Genomic DNA, 18915 nt, shown 5'->3' on the forward strand with positions numbered 1-18915 from the left:
TTCCATTTAACAGCCCAATTCTGCCTTTTCTTAAACCTAGGAAACATAAAGGGGCCTCACGGTGGATCACTACCACCTCACTGCTGTGGCCCCACCCATCAGGGCCCCCACACCCAATACCCAGTATTACTAAAATTGCTAATTCTATTCAATCAATAATTGATAAGTATTTTGCTCTTACAGATTTGGCTATGTTCCGTTCAGTGCCTGTTTCAACAGCCTCTCAGCTGCAGTTTGCTTCCCCCTCCGAAGGGACACAATACACCTCTGCCAGCCACCCACAATCTCTACACACAAGGTCTCTGCCACATCCGCCTTCTCCAGGAGCACAGGTATGAGGTGGCATTAATGACATCCTCCTCCAAGGAGACTCCTTTGTCACACTCGGTAAGGACATACAAATCCAACATCTTTCAGTACGTTTGGGGTTCTGATGGCAATGTAGTCCTCATTTACAAGTTTTACTTAATTTCACTGATCCTGCTGCTTACAAATCAGCTTTCTTTAAATGGGGTTCCCTCCAAATAAGAAAAAAAAACACCTCTAAAATCTGACCGAATTAAGATCCACAGGCACTCCTGTTAGTGCTCTCAAAGACACCTTCATTAAAGAAATGCTGGCAACTTCTACTCAAGCCTTCTGGAGTTTCTGGACTGCTTAGGACAAACATAAGTTGCCCAAGGGCTTCAGATGCAAGAAACCACCTTCTCAGTCTCCTGCCATACCCCATTTAAACAACACCCGGCTGGGCACCTACCAGGCTCTCCAGGACATGGAGGCTCTCACGGACCCCAAGTACACAACCCTCATACTCAGCTGCCCGGCGGTATGCTTTGTGCCATGGAAATAGCACCCAACATGCTCGGCAAAGCTACCAAGGCCTCCGTAACACAGGATGGAGTCACACCTGGGCCCTTGGGTGTATTCCACCTGTAGGAGGGTGGCCCCCGTCCTCAGTTCCTTGATGGATGTCCTGATGCTGGAGGAGGTCATTTCCCCATACCCCGTGGCTACTAGGAGCCCCTCGGACTAAGTGTGTGAACAGCAGTAAGAGTTTGTAGACTGTATGGGTGGCACTGGCGACCCTCATAAAAATGATGGAGCTCGGTGGGATGTCACTGCTTTCCATCCCTTGGCCAGGATGTCCTGATAAAAAATGGGATCCCCCCAAAACAACACATTTGGCCAAATTCAGGCAGGTGAGTTAGCACTGGATGCCCTGGTCCGCATACACCCCTACTTCACATTTATGACCAACTGTTGGGGCATTGCCTAAGAGTTGTCCCTTTCAGGGTGAAAAGGGAATCTCTTGCCTTACAGATAACCAAACTATAAATCAAAGTCACACAATTCCACATATACAGCCACATCACAAGACCTTGCCAGGGCACTCCCAGTCCCTCCAGAGTTGCAGATGTTACAGGAAGTAACCAAGACACTTTTCCCTGCTCAGAATACACAATGTTGGGCTCCTGGAAAGGCATTCACTAGAACTTTCATATCCCTGATGGTCTCAGATAACTGGCTTAACTAAGATGTAATATATACTAGTCTCCTCAAACAATTCCATTTCAAATTCTGGTCTGCAAACAGACCCCTAAACAGGCCTCTCTCGGCCCAAACCTTAATCTTTCTTAATTCAGGACCCCTTGTCTGACTCATACCTTGAATAAACTTTAAAAAACCTTACCACAGCCCTTTTTATATTTATATTTATATGTCTTGCTTTCTTGTATATAAAAACTCATCACATACTAGGGCCTTTCACAGTTTTTCCTGCTATCTTTATAAATTTGGGGCCTTGCCCCCATCCCATTAGGGCTGGAGGCCAGAGAGAGGACACACACTCCCCTAGGCCCATTTGAACCTGAAATTCCACCAAAAAACAAAAAACAAAACCCTGGAAGGTGTAGCCACACACATTCTAGTGTCTACTGATCTTGTGACCACTGGTCTGCCAGCTTTCACTGGTTTCTAACCCAGAGGCCCAACTCTCCAAGTGAGCTATTGTCTCAACCCAACATGGCAAATACTGAGACCCACATCAACATGAGCGGGTGCCCGCTTAAAAAGGAGACCCCAAGTCTCACATCTCAGATAACATCGTCCCAGCCCAGAAGCTCATGGCTGAAGATGACATGGTCCCAGCCATGACCTCGCCATTGGAGATGACCTTGCCTTGGACAGACATTAAAACCTCTGCCCCAGTAATACCGATCAGCCACATCTTCTAAGGCACAAGTGGGGCACAGGACATTCTGCTTTTCTTCCTTTGCTATCAGGAAGTCTACTATGTTTCCTGGCCTCACCACCTGCTTAGCCCTCTATCTTGGTGGACACCTTGCTCTGCCAAACTGTGGCCCCTACACTTCCATGCCTAACAGGAAACCGAGCAGAGGTTACTACTGTCTGTGCTGTTCTGAAAACTAATAGACATCACTGCTTTCCCCAGGAGGCACCTGCCTCCCATCAGGCAGCTCCTCAGCCCCCTGGGGTTGAGAGAGGCGCACCCGCTCCCATGCCCTCCTGCCCTGCGTCTCCACACCTCTCCTTCCCTTTACTGCACACAGATACCACTGATCTTTATATACACTTTACTAAACTCTCTGTCCATACCCCCGGCAACGTAACTGCTCGACCTGCCACCCTGACCCAAGAAACACACCAAAATATGATCAGACTCATATTTTTAGCACTTTAACTACTCCACCAAGAAATTGTTAGAGACCCCCCAAATTTCCAGACCTATGTTCTCGACTAATGCCATATAAAGGAGAAACTTAGTTACGGGCCAGACTAAAGGACCTCTTATACCTCTACTTGTGTTCCTCCTTTCCGCTCTCATAATAACGTCTTCTATGCTGTTACGCCCTACCCTTTAAATGTCTCCACTATCATCATCCCCAAAGTTTCCTCAATATGTCAAAACATCAGAGGACCAATTGTATAAACCATGATCTTTATATTTTATGATATTTTGACATCTTGTAGGCCTCACTGACTGGGGAGAGACTGCCCCTCCCAGGGCAAGCCAATTCTTAGAGCCAAGGGCTCCCTGGGAGCACATCTTCCACATGCAAACTGACTGACCAGAGCCTTACTCAGAGCTGCCTCCTCTACCTGGCTCTTATACCCCTGGAGGCAATATCCCCTTTCCTTAGTCACCCAGGGCCAGGTACCAGACAGTCTGAGACCACCCTATAGCTTATAGCTTGGAGACATTATTCAAACTAGACAATCCAAGCTGCTTCCCTATCCCTGCCTTTCTTTCCCTGCAGAAATCCTAACAAAGGATGTGGCCCGTTTTCCCCCCTTCCTGCTTCTGTCCTACTCCAGAGCTTCCCCACCTGGCCCTGCGTGGCCTACTGTGCCTCCGTTTCTAGGGGAAATGTCAGTAACGATAATCTTTTCTGTCAATGGCACTCACATCCCTGCATCTTCACTCAGTCTCCTTTATAAATCAAGACCTGGCTACCAATCAGCGCTGATGTCCCCAAGCTGGCTGAGTGCAATGGTGGTACTTTAATTTCTTCATTATTTGGTGCTGCTGCAATATTCTAATATTCAGGCTCCTCTAAAAGCAGAGCCATTGCTAAAAGGGTATTTTATAGGATTCAGCAGTTGAGAGGAGAAAGTCAAGGTGAAATCAAGGTGAGGAGTTGTATAGGTGAAAAGACCTTCTCCTAAGAATCAGGAGCCAGTGCTCAGAAGGACGTGTCTCACCCCAGTAAAGAGGACATGATGTTCTGCAACATCCAAGCTTCAGTTCTCTCCCTGCCTGGTGGGATGGCTCACACCGCTGACCATACCCATTCAGATCTAGCTTCCCTGGGAATTAGGTTTTGGGGAACAACAGAATCAAAACAAGGCTGTTAAGCAGGGATGCTTAACGAGGAAGAACTCCCTTCCGCTGGCTGCCACTGTGATCCATGTTAAAAAAAATTGGGAGATGGGGACCTTCTACCCTACCCCACAGCTCTACTTGGGAAAAATAAAACTTTGTGCTTTCAACAACAAAAACACCCACATTTATTTTCTTCTAGTTTGCTATTATCTTCCTTCTTTGTATCTTTCATGTTTCTTCTTTCTTATTTGATAGATAGCATCTAAATTTTAAGGAGTGGTATTTAACCAAGTAATTTAAGTGGTGGGGGGAAAAAACAAAAGAAGAAAAGGAGGAGAAGCAAATGGGTACTTTTAAAAAGCAACTTAAAAATTTATAACAAATTCTACATGATACAGCTAGGTCAGGCAATGGAGTATTTTGATTGTAACAACTGCCAATTTTTAAATAATTTTATGTTAAAATGATAGTTCATGGTAAATCTACCATCCATGAACTTTAAGTGTTCCTTGATGATTCAAAAGTCCTGTGACAAGCCTTGACATATGTAAGAGTTGAGATATAATTTATTAAACAGTCTTGGTGTATTTGCTTTTTCAGCGGGATTGAGAGAAAAAAAGGACACATTTGTGATTATAAAAATGGAGTCACACTGGAGTAAAAATGGAGTAGAATTTGGTACATAAATTGGTTAAAAATTATTGTGGTTCCACGGGTAAGCCTTAAAAATTTAAATTACTTTCATTTGGAACTTTAGAAAATATCCTAACTTTTCAATTCTGAAGATGGGGACACGTAGATGAGATGTACTAAAAATGTCATGGGCTTTCAGAATGCCACTTTTTAGGATCTTACTTGCATTTCAAGGACAAAGGTAGGTATGGAGAATGAATGGAGAAATAGCTAACAGAGTGTATTGTTCTTCAAGAAGAAAAATGACCCTCCCCCCAATACTGCTATTGGTCTTTTCCACTTTTATTCTGACATAATTAGAGCATTACTGTTGGAATGCTTTCAGTAAAATTAAACTGGAATGCCTTGACTTTGAATGAGAGATTACATTATTTTCTAGGAAATCCTTAGAAATGGCATCTCCCTGACAGAAAACAAGCCCAGGGGAAGAAGTGGACTGTTCTGCTTTAGCCAGATGTATAGCAAACTGGAGTCTAGGTTTCTTTTTTTTCAAGTTTGTAAAAGGAGGCTTCCTTCATAACATCACAGTGGGATGCTATTACCTCAGTTCAGCTTCCTGATATATAATGCTATCTAAGTGCTCAGGAAGTGCCAGTCTACTCCTACTTTGCAATATACGGAGGTGCGATGCTGAGTGGAGAGGGCAGGAAATGATCATAGTTAATTCCCTTTGGTATCAAAAAACAAAAACTTCTGTTGCTGTTGCTCTCGTCCACATCATTATTGTGGTTCAGGTTTTTACCTAAGACCACTCAGAATGAGGAGACTCAGAAGGAGGCAGACAGAATCAGAGGAAATAATGGTTCCGATTCCAAGAACCATGTGAGTTATGACATGGGAAGAGTGAGGAAGAGAAAGCGATAGCTTCCAAATGTTATGTGAAGCTCTGAGCATAATAGCTTAACTTCAGAAAGCCTCCTGGAGAAACTGTGATCACACTGTGATAATTTACACACCTCCAAATGGAAATAGTAATTATCACTATTCAGATGTGGTATTAAGGTACAAAAAACAATTTTCCAAAAGGGAAAGACAGAGAATGGTCAATGTGTATCAATTTTCATAAACCACGTCTGGTAAGGTCTTTTGGCATGTCAGACGCAGCTTTGTTTTCTTTTAAATGATTAGGTTAGGTAATAATGTCTAAGAAAATTGAATACTATTGTTAATGCATAAATTAACAAAATCTCTTAGAAATCACTTGGCCAAACTACCTTTAAAACATCTCAAGATGAGATTTGAGATTCACAAGAAGTGAGGCACTTGAAACATTTGATTAGAAAACACTTTCAGATTTTCTCTTTATAACGAAGTTATCAAGTGTATTATTTTCTGACTCCCATAATGAAACTGAGTTTTAGCTACTAGAAACTCCTATGATAAAAAATTAATAATAATTATAAAGTCTTTCTAATGAAATGCTTGATGGATTGATAAACCATCAACATTGTGTATTATGAAATTTTTTACAACTCAAAAATCACATACCTTGAATATGAATAAAGCAAAACTTGCAGTTGTGATTTGCTCTTTAGTTGTTGTCATACTTGAGTTAAGAATGTCCACCTTACAGATGAAGCAGCTAACTACATGCACCAGCTGGGTAGTCCAGAGAGGACACCTGAGTACTTCAGGTTCAGTTAGTCCAATCAGTATAACCAACGTGCATTAGAGGTTGGAAGTTATATATATATATATATATATATATATATATATATATATATATATATATATATATATATACACATATTGTTCTTTGACAGATAACACCTAGTCTGATCGTGGTAAAACTTTCTTTCAAAAAAAATAAAGATAATTTTAGGTTGGTATTGAAGAAAATCTTGCTGAATATTTACATCCCATACCAGCCTCTCTCTCCTTGTATACTCTGGTGTATTTCCCTGGAATGGACGGATTGCCATTGCATGGCCGCTTTGAACAATTTCATGTATCAGTGGATGGATTACTAAACCAAAACCTACTGATGAGCCTCATCTCCAATGCAAATCATGGTAGAAAAGATGACTGTTTCCTAAATGCTTAATATCCACTGAATCACAGACAAGGTTATGCTTCCAAGGAGTTCTTTGCACCTGGTGGTTGTATGTTTGACACCCCAAAGCATATACAGTTTTAACACATTAACTACCATGTGAGTTGTATTTAGCTTATGCTAGTTTTGAGCCTTGGGCCTCGTGAAGCATATGTAGCTCACACATCTCTTCACCTTGGGAGCTGCAAGAACTATTTTTCAAGTTGCATATAACTCACACACAGAAAACAATAAAAAATAAATTATTCATTAAATTAGAAAGGATTGTTTTGTTTTCCAAGTTTTTACTCTGTTTTTGTAATAAAACACCGTGGTCCCAAAGAAATTTTTTTTTCCTAGTCTGGCAGTCAATGTGTAAATTCACTTTTGCTCACTTTTGTTTACTGTGTGTGTGTAAATATGTATATCCTCAAATTAACAACACTTCTCCCAGGTTTTTCTAAATCCAAGGTACACTTTCTTGTATTTTGACATTCATTTGATTATAACATGCAATTTACGACACCTGAGACTACAACATGTTAGACATTAAACACAGTTCTATCGAGTAGCTACTTCTTCTGGGCTAAGGACTAAGTCTGGCTCCTGCACTGGACAATGGTTTGATTCTTCAATTTCACGGACAACTTCACAGCAACACACAAAGCCTAAGCACATTTTCGGTTAGCCTGTACTCTAAGAAATCCACTTCCAGATAAAAATGTGGTTCCTCCATATTGTCTAGCCACTGAAGCATGCTGTTTCCATCGGGCAGAGCAAGATACTGACTGAGAAGGGAATCCTTCTTTTTTTGTGAAACCTGAACCACATGTAAACCATCTGCAGTGTCCCATGCTATCAGTGAACTGTATTCCTGAAGCATCTGCTTCAAAGAGATTTTTTTAGGTTGTTTTCCAACCATGGGCTCCATTCAAACTTCAGGCTAACCTTGTACAGGGTCAGATTCCACCAGACACAAACTTACATCTTTTGAGTAGAAGTCAATGCTTGGCAAGTGTTCCACTTTGTAACCCTATCAACAAGCCTTTTAACAAAGCACAATGAATGGGATGGCTATTTGTCCATGCCTGGTACTCATAAAAGTACAAGGGCTTCCAGAGACCGTGACAGAGAGAAAAAAATCAATTATTTCTCTCCCTGGTATTAGCCAGCTCTTGCCGACTATTCATCTTACGTGTGATGATGACTAATATTCGTCGAATGGCAAGTAGACGCTCTTTCAGCGAGGTCATGGCGAGTATAGCCAGCTGAGCCTTGCGTTCCAGTGGTAACACTGCCAGGATCCACCAGGACCAGGCAGGACCACTAGGATTACTCTGCAAAAGGAATGAAAAGGAAAACAAGATTAATGCCTAAAAAACAGGCCGGTTCCCCCATGTAGTCTTTTGTTTAACCAACAGATGTGTGAACAGAAATTAAATGCCACCTTCTAAAATAGAAGGGCTACTTCAGAATTCACTCAGCTCTCAAAATGCATATTTTACTTTTATGTTACGCATTTAAAAGTGGGCAAACTCACAAAATTATTCCCTGTGGAAGATGCTTTTCTTTGCATGCTAGTAAAGCCAAGAGTGTGCAAAGAAAAGCATCTTCCATGGGAAGAATCTATGAATCGGTTGCTTCTGCTCTTTCGAGTCTTCAGTTAAGAGCATACACCAGTCATAAGAGAGGACCATAACTTTTACCTCCACTTTCCAATGTTCTGTGCTATTGTTTTTTAAGTCTTAAGCAAGCTATAACCTTAGCATAATATCATAAAGACTAAAAGTATGTATACAAGTTTTAGTGACATAATAAATGTCATAATAAAGTCAATGTGGCAGATGTGTCTATGTATAAAACATATATGTATACATGTTACTATATGTGGGAGTTATCAGGAATTATATACATAAGAGTTAGTACGGTGTTAAACGGCCTTTATTTCACATAATCAAACAGGCACATCTGGATTGAGCCCTAAGCAAAAGCTGATCACAAACTCATTCTCAATATTCCTGGGACCACGATATCTAGGCCTTCTTGCTTCCAGGGTCTTGGATTCTCCTCTGTTCCTACCCCAAAGGTATGTAAGGTACCTACTGGCAACTGGGGAGGGTGTACTCTGCAGTTGCCTTAGTTTAGGGTGAGGTAGATTATACTGGAGGATTAGCAATGAGACCGCAGCCGAAACTCACGGGGGAGCGGGGGTGGCCCAAGTCACTGTGAGGAAGACAGTCATCTGCCCTTCAGAGGGAGAAAGGCACAGATGTTAGAGAAAGTAGCCTTGTATACAGACTCATACTCTCCTTTCCCCTCCTCATCTTACACAGAGGGAAAAATACTGAGTAGCATGCTTAATGGGCAGGACTGCACATAAAATATCTCCCGCACACCTCAAAATCCCTCTGTGGTTGGCAGGAAAATGGTCCAGTAAAAGATGGCCACACCCCAATTCCTGAAACCTGTGAACACGGTGCCTTTTACGGCACCAGGACTTTGTGACATGACTAAGTTAAGGCCCTTGAGATGGGAAGAGTATCCCAGCAAGTCCACTGTGATGCCATGGCTCCCTTGGGCTCTGGTCAGAGGGGTACGTGACAGATGGCCAGAGAGACGTGACACCGCGGGCTTTGATGGAGGGAGGGAGTCAGGAGCCAAGGAGGCCATAAGCCTGTAGAAGCTGGAAGATACAAGGAAACATTCTTCCCTACAATCTCTAGACGGGCGTGCACCCTGCTATCACCTCGATCATAGTCTGGGGAGACCTGTGTCAGACTTCTGACCCACAGAACTGTAAGATAATAAATTTGTGCTGTTTTAAGCCACCATGTTTGTTGCAGCAGTCATAGAAAGCTAATACATCTACCAACTGGAGATTAATTGGGGTTAAGAAGCAAAACCCCCCAGTAAAAAAAATGGTGATACCCTAATGCAAGTTAGTCTAATCACCCTGCCTTCTGAAACTGAGTTACGGGATAGCATGGAAAGAGGGCTCTTAAGAGAAGGGAAGGTGAGGAAGGATTTACTGGCAATTTTTGGCATTTACAGCATGCCTCTGGAAAAGACAGAACTCAGACAAAAGATAAAAGCCCTTAAGAGACAGGAAAACAAGATAAAAATGGATGCAGAAAGACATTTCATCTTACCCTAAGCCTGCTGAGAGCTGGTTCTACTCCCTGCCTTCCTCTGAGACAGCTGTGCACCCATGTACAGGGGGAGGAGCTGTACAAATCTTGGTCACAATCCTAAGCCGTCCTGGCCTGGCTCTCTCACCCACGTGTGGAGGAGAAGAGTCACCTGCACTTAGAAATGCTCCGCAAACCTGAGGGCCATTCATTGCTTAAAGAACCAGCTTCATCAAAAGCACTCGTAGGGAGGACCAGAGAAAGCCCGTAATGACCAGGCAATAGGGGACCACAAAGGACAAGAAGGTGATGCTCCTAATGTAACAAGAATTATGGGATTTTCTCTTCATTTACTCAACATCTGTTTATTAAGTGCAAGGCAATGTTATATGCAAAACATGTAGTGTCCATGTCAATACAATAATATTACTATTTAAATCTCACAATGTTGGTGAGAGAAGCAATAAAGTACAAAAGCTGATAGCCAAGCAGAATAAGTTGATTTTCATTAGAAAAGAAATCGTCTTTGGGGACTGTTAGAAAGCCTTTATGGCTTTGCTCCAGGAGGCATGTGCTACCATGTTAGATGCTCCTTTGGGCTGCTAATGAACGCACTGGTTCATAAGCAATCAGAATGGAGTGAGTATATAGCATCGCACTGCCAAATTTCCCATCGGACTTATGTGGCTTAGCACACTTCAGCAGGAAATAATAGCATCATAAAAGCAAAAATAGAATGTACCTGAGGCTCAGGCTCCCTATCTGGCATTAACCCAAAATGACTTAAAATTTGTTCTTTCATGTGATCCTGGAGAGAGGCAAACCAGGAGACAGACTGTTGATAAACGGAATCGTGAAGTGTGGTGAGTTCTTCATGTTCTGGACCTTCCACCTGATCAAGGAAAGAGGGACGGGCATTTTAGCAATTCATGATTATACATGAAACACATCTGGTACGTGAATTCGTGTCATTCGTTACTTCAATAATTCATTATTATTTCATAAAAATGATATATGCTCAATATAGAAATCTGCACTTTTTTTTACATAGCTGGGATCTATCTGTTACATCCTAATTTTTCTCTTAACACTTTAAGCACATATTCCATGTTATTATGAATAATTTTCAATGGTTGCATGCAATTATGTATTTGAGATATCACAATTTACTTAGTTTAAGTAAAATATATAGGTTAAGTACATATTTTTATATATCTTATGTGAACATTTTTAAAAATAACACAGTAGTGTTATTTACTAAGTAAATATGCACAATATTTATTTATGCAAAAGTTGTATGCTAGCTTTAGGCAAGGGAAGGAGGTATTATTTCCTTAGGATGGTTTCCTAGAAACCTTGGTAGAACTACCAAGTTAAAAAGTCCGACATTTTAACAACTGTATTCTATGCCACCAAACCATCCAAAAGGCACGTCAGAGCAACACTGCGTTCGTTACATGAGTCTATGCTGCTGGGCCCCAGCTAGTGGTTCGTTGTAACACTTTAAATTTTTCATGTTTGGCCTCTGGTCCCTATCACGCTGTCAAGTCTGTCATGTAAACTATGCCTCAGTCCTCCTTGGGAGCACCTGGGAGAGCAGGAAGTGCACTGGACTGGGGATCAGGAGACCCAGGTTTGTGCTGCCTTCACCACTGACTTTCATGTGTGGATCTCAGCCCATCTCATGGCCTCAATCAGGATAGTTCTCTCATCTGTAAAATGGGAATAACTCACTAAGGTCTTTTCTGGTTATAAAATTCCAGTACCTGTGAAAACTATGAGATACTGAGGAATTACATTATAATGCATATAACCATCCTTGATTTGGTTTATACCAAATCAAATATTCATATGTAGTAGAGGATTTTCTTTAAAAAAAAATAAAATTATTTCATGTTGTAGCTATTTAAGTCCCCATTTTAAAATAAATATAAACACCATTAAAAGCTGTCATCCACAACAATAGTCAATAAACCCTGTCATCAGATTTATTATCAATCCAGCAGAGGGACCCTGTCAAATATCACGTTCAGCCACAGTGGTGAAACCCGGCTCTCTGGTCCAGACCTTGGAGTGTGACTCCCTGCTCTGCGAGGCTCTGTGCTCCCAGAGCCTGTGATGACCAGCAACAGTGGCTGGAGGAGGCAGAGCTGGTGCTCTGTGGGTGACTCCACTCACAAATCGCAAAGGTATGCCGCTGTCCCCAAAGTGACTTCTAGTGTGATATGATGGCTACATACTCTCACTTCCACATTTCCAAATGTCACAGAATTTAAAAGAGGGATACAATAAGTCCAAGGATTTCCTCCTAAATGTTTTTAATTCTTTTCTTGTAGTATAATTTGTAGAACAAAAAACATATAGATCTTACTAGTTTAGCTCAAAGAGTTGTTAACTGTACACACATCTAACCACCACTCTAAATATGGTCTATATAGAATATATAGAATATAGACCTATAGAATATAGACCATATTTCCATCACCTTAGAAAGACTCCTGAGCCCCTTTCCAGTCAATTACAAAGCCATCCTACAGCCATTTTCTGACCTCTGTCAGCAGAGACTAGTTTTGCCTGTTCCTGGGAGTATATAAATGGAGTCACACAGTGTGTTTTGTGTGTATCTGGCTTCTCTCACTTAGTATAATGTCTAGGAGACTCATTCATGTTGTTCTGTGCATCGGAAGTTCATTCTGTTTTATTTCCAAGTAGGATTCCATTGTATGAATGGCTATTGATTCACCTGTTGATGAGCACTAGGGCCGTTTCTAGTTGTTGGCTATTAATGAGTAAGACTACTCTGGACATCCTTGTAAAAGTCTGAGAATCTCTTCAAAACATTTGCTAATTTGTCAAATTACACATCTTGATATTTCTACTAGACATATAAATAATTCTAAAGGGGTAAGAGATTCAAGCCTTTTATACTTAGTTGGGAGGGTATTTTTCAGCACTGTTGTTTTACATTTTGTCTATTCTGAATTAAAATCAATATCGAGAACAGGGATTGGCACCTTACCGCTCATGAGTCAAACCCTGTTCACCAACACATTTTTGTAAATAATATTTTATTGAAAACCAGTCATGTGTATCCATTTACATATTGTCTACAGCTGCTTTTGCACTACAAGGGCAGAGCTGAGTAGCTGTAACAGAGACCACATGTCCTGCAAAGTCTTAAGTATTTATTATTTGGACCATTACAGAAAAAGTTTGCTAGAACTGGACTGGAACATCAAATGACGACTCACAAGCCCACTTTGCAACGTGCAGGTTTATACATTCCGTAAGTGCAATAGGTTCATAATTTTAGGAGGAGACAATTTCTCTACCAGCTCCAACTCAGGTAAAATTCACATTCTCCACTGAGAGAATAAATAACTTAAGTGCTGAATTAAGGAGGAAACAAGTAATATTGCCAATAAAAATCTGACAAAGTTTCTCCACAATGCAGAGGGAAACAAGGGACTGGCCTCTCTAAAACACAGCAGTACAAGCCTCACCTTCTGATCTTCGATATACTCAATGTCCGCCGTGTTATAGCCGTCTCTGTGCCGGTGGCTTAGGACTCGGAACCGACTAATGCCAATTGCATCTACGACTGAACTTCCATCAGGGAAAGTTCTGACATCCTTAATCTCCAGCATGCAGCCATACTCGGAAATCCTGAAAGGACAGTTGGGAGAAATAACCATGATTTTAAAGATACAGGAGGTCTCTATTTTTCCCAGGATGAGAGTTTGGGTTTTAAAAGGAAAAAACAGTGTCTCTCCATCAGACCAGCATGATTACCTCTAAGAGACACTTGCAGATCACCGCTCCTGTTAAATGCCACATGCACTGGGGCGTGGGGGCTGCAGTGCCAGCGCTCCAGGTGAGAGAGGACCTGCGCTGCAGCAGTTCAGACAAGCTAGTGTTTTGCGAAGGACCCAAGATTTGGGAAGAGACAGAATCTTAAATGTGGCCTCTTGGCAGGCACTGTCAGGAGAGCAGGAGGACTGCCTGGCCTGCCTGGCACACGCAGACTCTGCTCCTAGCCCACAAAGTCTTCACCTCATCTCCACCGACACTGGCCAACTCTGCCCGCACCAACCACAGTGCCACAGGAAGCATTCCACAGCCACTGCCCGCATCTTCTGTCTCTCCTCCACCCCTCCGTAGCATAGCATTCCATCACAATGGTTCCAACAGAAGTCACAGTGCCCTCTGAATTGCTAAACCAGTGGGCAATTCCTGTCTGGCCTCTCTAAGGCATGAGCCTGCTGACCTGGCATGAACCAACGCCTCCTCTGCGCTCTTGGGGTGGCGTCTTGGCTACATGTATTCTCAGGCCAAAGCTCTCCCGATTCTATCGTCCAGATCCTGGTCATAGTCTCACTTACCACGTGCCAAGCACTCCACGAAACAGTTTATAATATGCACTCAATCAAGCCTCACAAAAACGTGGAGGCTTAGTGGAATTAAACAACTTATTTAAGTCACAATGAGATTTAGAGTTGAAATTGGGACCTAAGCCAATCTTATTCCAAAGTCCTTGTGGTGAACAACTCCACTAACTCACTAGAGAGGAGGGAGGATTCTCAAGTTAGAGGCCTGCTGGATACCTCTCTCTGGATAGTTAATAAAACTCTCTCTCCCTGGTTATCTCACAGGGTGATGTCATCTACATCTGGGGTACCTGGAGGCTCCCTGAAGGTCCCCCTTCAAGGGAAGACTCGTTGCCCCAGCTAACCGCAGATGGCCTCCAAATAAATGGCAGCTTCTTGAAGTCTGCCTGGCTCAGGGCATCTCCTGCCTCACCAGGAGCGTCTCCTCTTGTCTGTGGACAAGAACCTGGGGGTGGAGCACCCGCCCCCTGTATCTGCAGCTCCCAGGGGATCTACTCTCTGATGCTGGCCCACACTAAGTCATTAGCAATTTTTTTTTAAATGAGCTGAATTCTTCCCACACACTTGTCCGTCTCCTATCCCTGGCTCTGTTCACTCTTCCTGAAGGGACCCATCTTTTCTTGGTTACCCCGAGCAACCTCTGCTCTCTGATGGGATCAAGGTACGTATGTTCTATAGTTTATCTGTTTTTTTCTTGTTGTTTGGGTGGGAATAACATTCTTTTCAGTGTTCTATATTCTCAGCAGAAGTGAAATGCCTTGTTTTTTGAACAAGGAAGTGGCTTGTTTTTCCCCATTGCTTTTGCTGCCTTTTGATGAATCAAATTTTAATATATTCTAATTTATTATCACTTCTCTGTTATGTACTCTCAGCATCTAGTATATTAAAAAACCTTTCCCCATTCCTATTATAAAGATAGTCCCCCACATTTCCTCTGAAATGTCATCGTATTTTGTTTTTCACATTTCACATTAGGAATGTAAACGTGTAAAGTAGAGAAAAGATTTCTTTTCCCCATTTGGACTGCCCACTACTTTTATGGGCATCTTTTATTGATAGTTTGGCTTTTCTTGCAAACTTATACATAAATTTGGAGCCCATATATGAGTGGGTCTGTTTCTGGTCTCCGTATTATTCTGTTTCATTGGTTGATGCACTATGGCTTGTCAGTCTCATGTTAAAGGAACGTTTCCCTGGTTGCTCAGCCAGTTCCTTCAAAACTATCTGGTCTTGTTCTTTCGCTTTTCCACACTGATTCTAAAATCAGCTTGAGCAAGTCAATGAAAAAACTCTCTTGGGGCATTGACGGAATTACTTTGGATCTGTGGACAAATTTGGGTAGAGGTGGCATCTCTATGACATTGAGTTTTTACATCCATGAACATGGCATTTCTCTCCACTTATTTAAGGATTCTTGAATATCTTTCAATAAAGTTTTATAATTTTTTCCATAAAGGTCCCACACATATTTAAAAAAAAACTGTCCCTAGGTATTTATGGAGGAAACTGCTGGGGTGGCCCTAAAAATCCATTCTCCCATTTCCCCTGGGCATGTGAGTGGACTACATTTCCAAGCCTCCCTGGCAGCAGGTGTGAGCAGAAGTGAGGTGGCCCCTTTTCTCCAGAGTCCTTTAAGGGCATGTGTCTCTTCCACCAACTAGAATTTGGATGTAGTGACCTCATCACGACTGGGCAGGGCTGACAAAGCTCTAAGGGATGGAAAGGGTCTTGAGTCCCCAAATCAGCTCATAGAGGGGAGTTATCAGCTGACTTGCAACATTCTCCCTTGACAAAGGATGAGGTTAAAACCAGTGCAGTCAGTTTCTGTGAGACTGAGATTTTATGGCGGTGGAGACAGTAATGCTTCATGGGGTATGCTGCAATTTTTCTAGAACTTAAGGCTGGACTGGATTTGTCTGTACATAGATGGGCTAGAAGATAATTGCAGGCAGAGGGAGCATGGAGGTAGGGACGCGTGAGTGGTCACTAGAGAAGGACAAGTAATATGGCAGTGGACTAGCAAGTACGATGTTGGAAAGGAAGGCTTAGATGAGGCTAGAAAGAAAGGATGGGATCACATCTAAGTCTTAAACTTAGACTTTGGTATGTAATGGGAGCCACTGGAGATTTTCAAGCATCACCCTATACTGTTCTTCAAGAAAAATGACAAATCATGCCCTTAATTAGGGCCCTTTGAATGCTGGTAATTCTTACCCTGCGTGCTCAGCAGATAAACACATGCCGAAGCGCTTGGTGCCGGTTTCCATGCATCTTCTTATCATAAGCCGATAGCGGGGCTCAAAGACGTGGAGTGGACATGGGACGGTGGGGAAGGCCATGGCACACACAAAGATGGGGACATCTCTGGTCAGACTGCAGGGCAAGGGGACATGTTAACTTAGATGCATGGCTGTTAGAGACAGACGAGAGTACTAGTCACTAGGATAGCAAAAGCTCACCAACCTCAGGTCTCTCATCTACAAAAGAAAACCCTCAGGTCTGACTCAGTGGGCCTGAAAGTGGGAACAGAAAGCCAAGGGCCAAGGTGTGAGAAAATTCTCTGCTCATCCAGATTTCCTGCAAAATCTTTAATTTGATGAAAGAAGATGTGCTGAATTATATTATTTTGCTTAGAAAAGTTATAGCTTTTGACAACTCTAAAGAAAATTCTGATAAAAGCAAAAACTACATAGTAGTCAAAGGCAATCAGTTTTAAATGAAAGAGTGGAAGAGTGTTAAGATCTCTACGAAACCACAAAATTTTAACCATTTTAAAAGATGGAAAAGTGTCAAGTTGCTGTGAGTTGCAATCCTGAGTACTGCTTCTCATTCCATGTATTTTGCCTCTTCAATCTTGAGAATAAGTATTGCTTATGATGAAACAAAAAGCAACCACATAATTTTGTTAAAACACAATTTAAAAATATTTCTTATAACTTCCTGCAATTATATTTCCATAAATATTCTGCAATTAGAATTTTTTCCCTTTATAGACCAAGAACTTTCTCTGCCACACACACACAAAATCATCTGAGGTAAACCTGAGGCTAACGAGGATTTTCTTCTTTAATCTGAACTTAGGACCAAGTACATACAGCATGGCCACTTACTTTGACAGCTCCGTCATTTCTTCATCATAAATTCTCTTCCTGTCAGACAATTCATCTGACAAGTATCGAAATATTAATTCTTCAGCCAGAACAGTAATATTAAAATTTCTGCTTGCCAACAACTGCAACAACAAAAAAAGTCAAATGATACCAGATGGTAGTTAATTCTAAAGGACAAAGCTTCCCAGTCAGAAGGTCAACAAGGAGGTCAACAGCGAGGGGAGAGGATGGGAGTAGGGTATGTGGGGAGAGAAGAGAAATATGAAACGATCCATCTGGGAAGTGAAGAATTGAAGTGTGGGTGTGTACACTCTGCACTGTTTTACTGCAGGCATATAAATTAGCAGATAATAGCTCTTCTTCACTAATATTCTGACATACATCAGGTACCACTGCAGGTGCTTCACAGAAATTAGGTTAGTCCCTAAGACAGTACTACAGTACAGGTGTTCTCTGCACTGCACTAACCAAGCTGGGTCTCAGAAGGTTCAGGGCCCAGTGCCAAGCCACCATGGCACAGCTAGGACCCCAGGCCTGGCAGGCTTCAGTGCTCAGCTCTTTCTCTGGTAACTTGCCGGATTTCTGGGCTAGGAATGGCTCCACATATTTCTAACACACTAGGTCTCGGGGAGTCCCACACATCCTGCCAAGTTGCCCTGTAGCTAGCGTGAAACAGGCTGAAATGTACCGCTGTGATTGACTGAGAACTAGGAGTTCAACCTTCAGAAATGACTGTGTTTGAGAACCACCATAACAGGATAACTGGTAGAAACAAGCTTTTATTTAATTCACAAAACTGTCTCATAATTGTCATTATTAATGACATAGGTATTTTATAAACTGTTAGTTTATAATATCCTTTTAATGAAGAGAAATATAATAAAATTTACTTTACTTGGCATTCTGTTAACCAAGTCTGCAGATACATACATAATTGATGGTTCATGTTCGTGGTAAGGCATGTGAAGAAATCTAAGCTCATGACGTGACTACAGCACTGAAGAAAGACTGAATTACAATTTTGGATTTTAGTTCATTTTTTTATATTCTAATTTCTGGAACGCTGGCAATCCATGAACAGTTTGCATGTAATCATTCATTCCACAAAGCCTTCTAGAGTCTCTAGTGTGTGTTTTGGTCCCTGGAAACACAGTGAAAACAAGTCATTGCAGTTCTGGTCCTTATGGAGCTTATATTCTAGCGCTAACCTCCAGGTATTGCTTCTTCACACAGCGTACAAGGCAGCACTGAAACAGGAGTGAGTACAACGTCTGTACTGGAAACAGGGGTCACACAGACACGCATTTGACTCTGTGAGAACACGTGAGTCATCACCAGGCCCTGTGGCCCAGCACGTGGGGAACAGTAAGGCAGAGGGTCACATGCTTCTGTTAGCAAGCGGGACAGCAAACACCAGGAAGAGGACTGAACAGGAACCACCAAAGGAAACTGCTACGTAGACTCAAAACATATCCACCACCGTGACACACAACATATAGTAAGATAATTGATATTCATAATGAGAAACCTGAAGAATTTAGAAAGATTCAGTATGCGTGCAATTTAATAAAGCAAGTATGTACCTATAATGTTTTAAAATGGCTGCAATTGTAACAATGTATTTTAATAAGTTTTAGCAGTATATTAAAAAGTTAGAGTTATTTAAAAATTCACTTTAGTATCTCCTTTTACTGTGTCACATTTAAAAAAATGAATTTTG

The 18915-nt window shown here is 41.8% G+C and overlaps 1 protein-coding gene across 1 annotated transcript in view; it reads right to left on the bottom strand.

Moving 5' to 3' along the window:
- Positions 1 to 7030: 7030 nt before the first annotated feature.
- LONRF2 (LON peptidase N-terminal domain and ring finger 2) overlaps positions 7031 to 18915 on the bottom strand; it is a 32087-nt gene continuing 20202 nt past the window's right edge. Inside the window, exons 8-12 of the mRNA XM_045548907.1 lie at positions 17196 to 17317; positions 16300 to 16458; positions 13201 to 13363; positions 10440 to 10589; positions 7031 to 7906 (exon numbers count right to left, since the gene is read on the bottom strand). Coding sequence (XP_045404863.1) covers positions 7712 to 7906; positions 10440 to 10589; positions 13201 to 13363; positions 16300 to 16458; positions 17196 to 17317 — 789 coding nt within the window. The 3' untranslated portion in view covers positions 7031 to 7711. The remainder of the gene's footprint in view (positions 7907 to 10439; positions 10590 to 13200; positions 13364 to 16299; positions 16459 to 17195; positions 17318 to 18915) is intronic.

Source organism: Lemur catta, chromosome 4, assembly GCF_020740605.2.
Source record: "Lemur catta isolate mLemCat1 chromosome 4, mLemCat1.pri, whole genome shotgun sequence".
NCBI classification, from domain to species: domain Eukaryota; kingdom Metazoa; phylum Chordata; class Mammalia; order Primates; family Lemuridae; genus Lemur; species Lemur catta.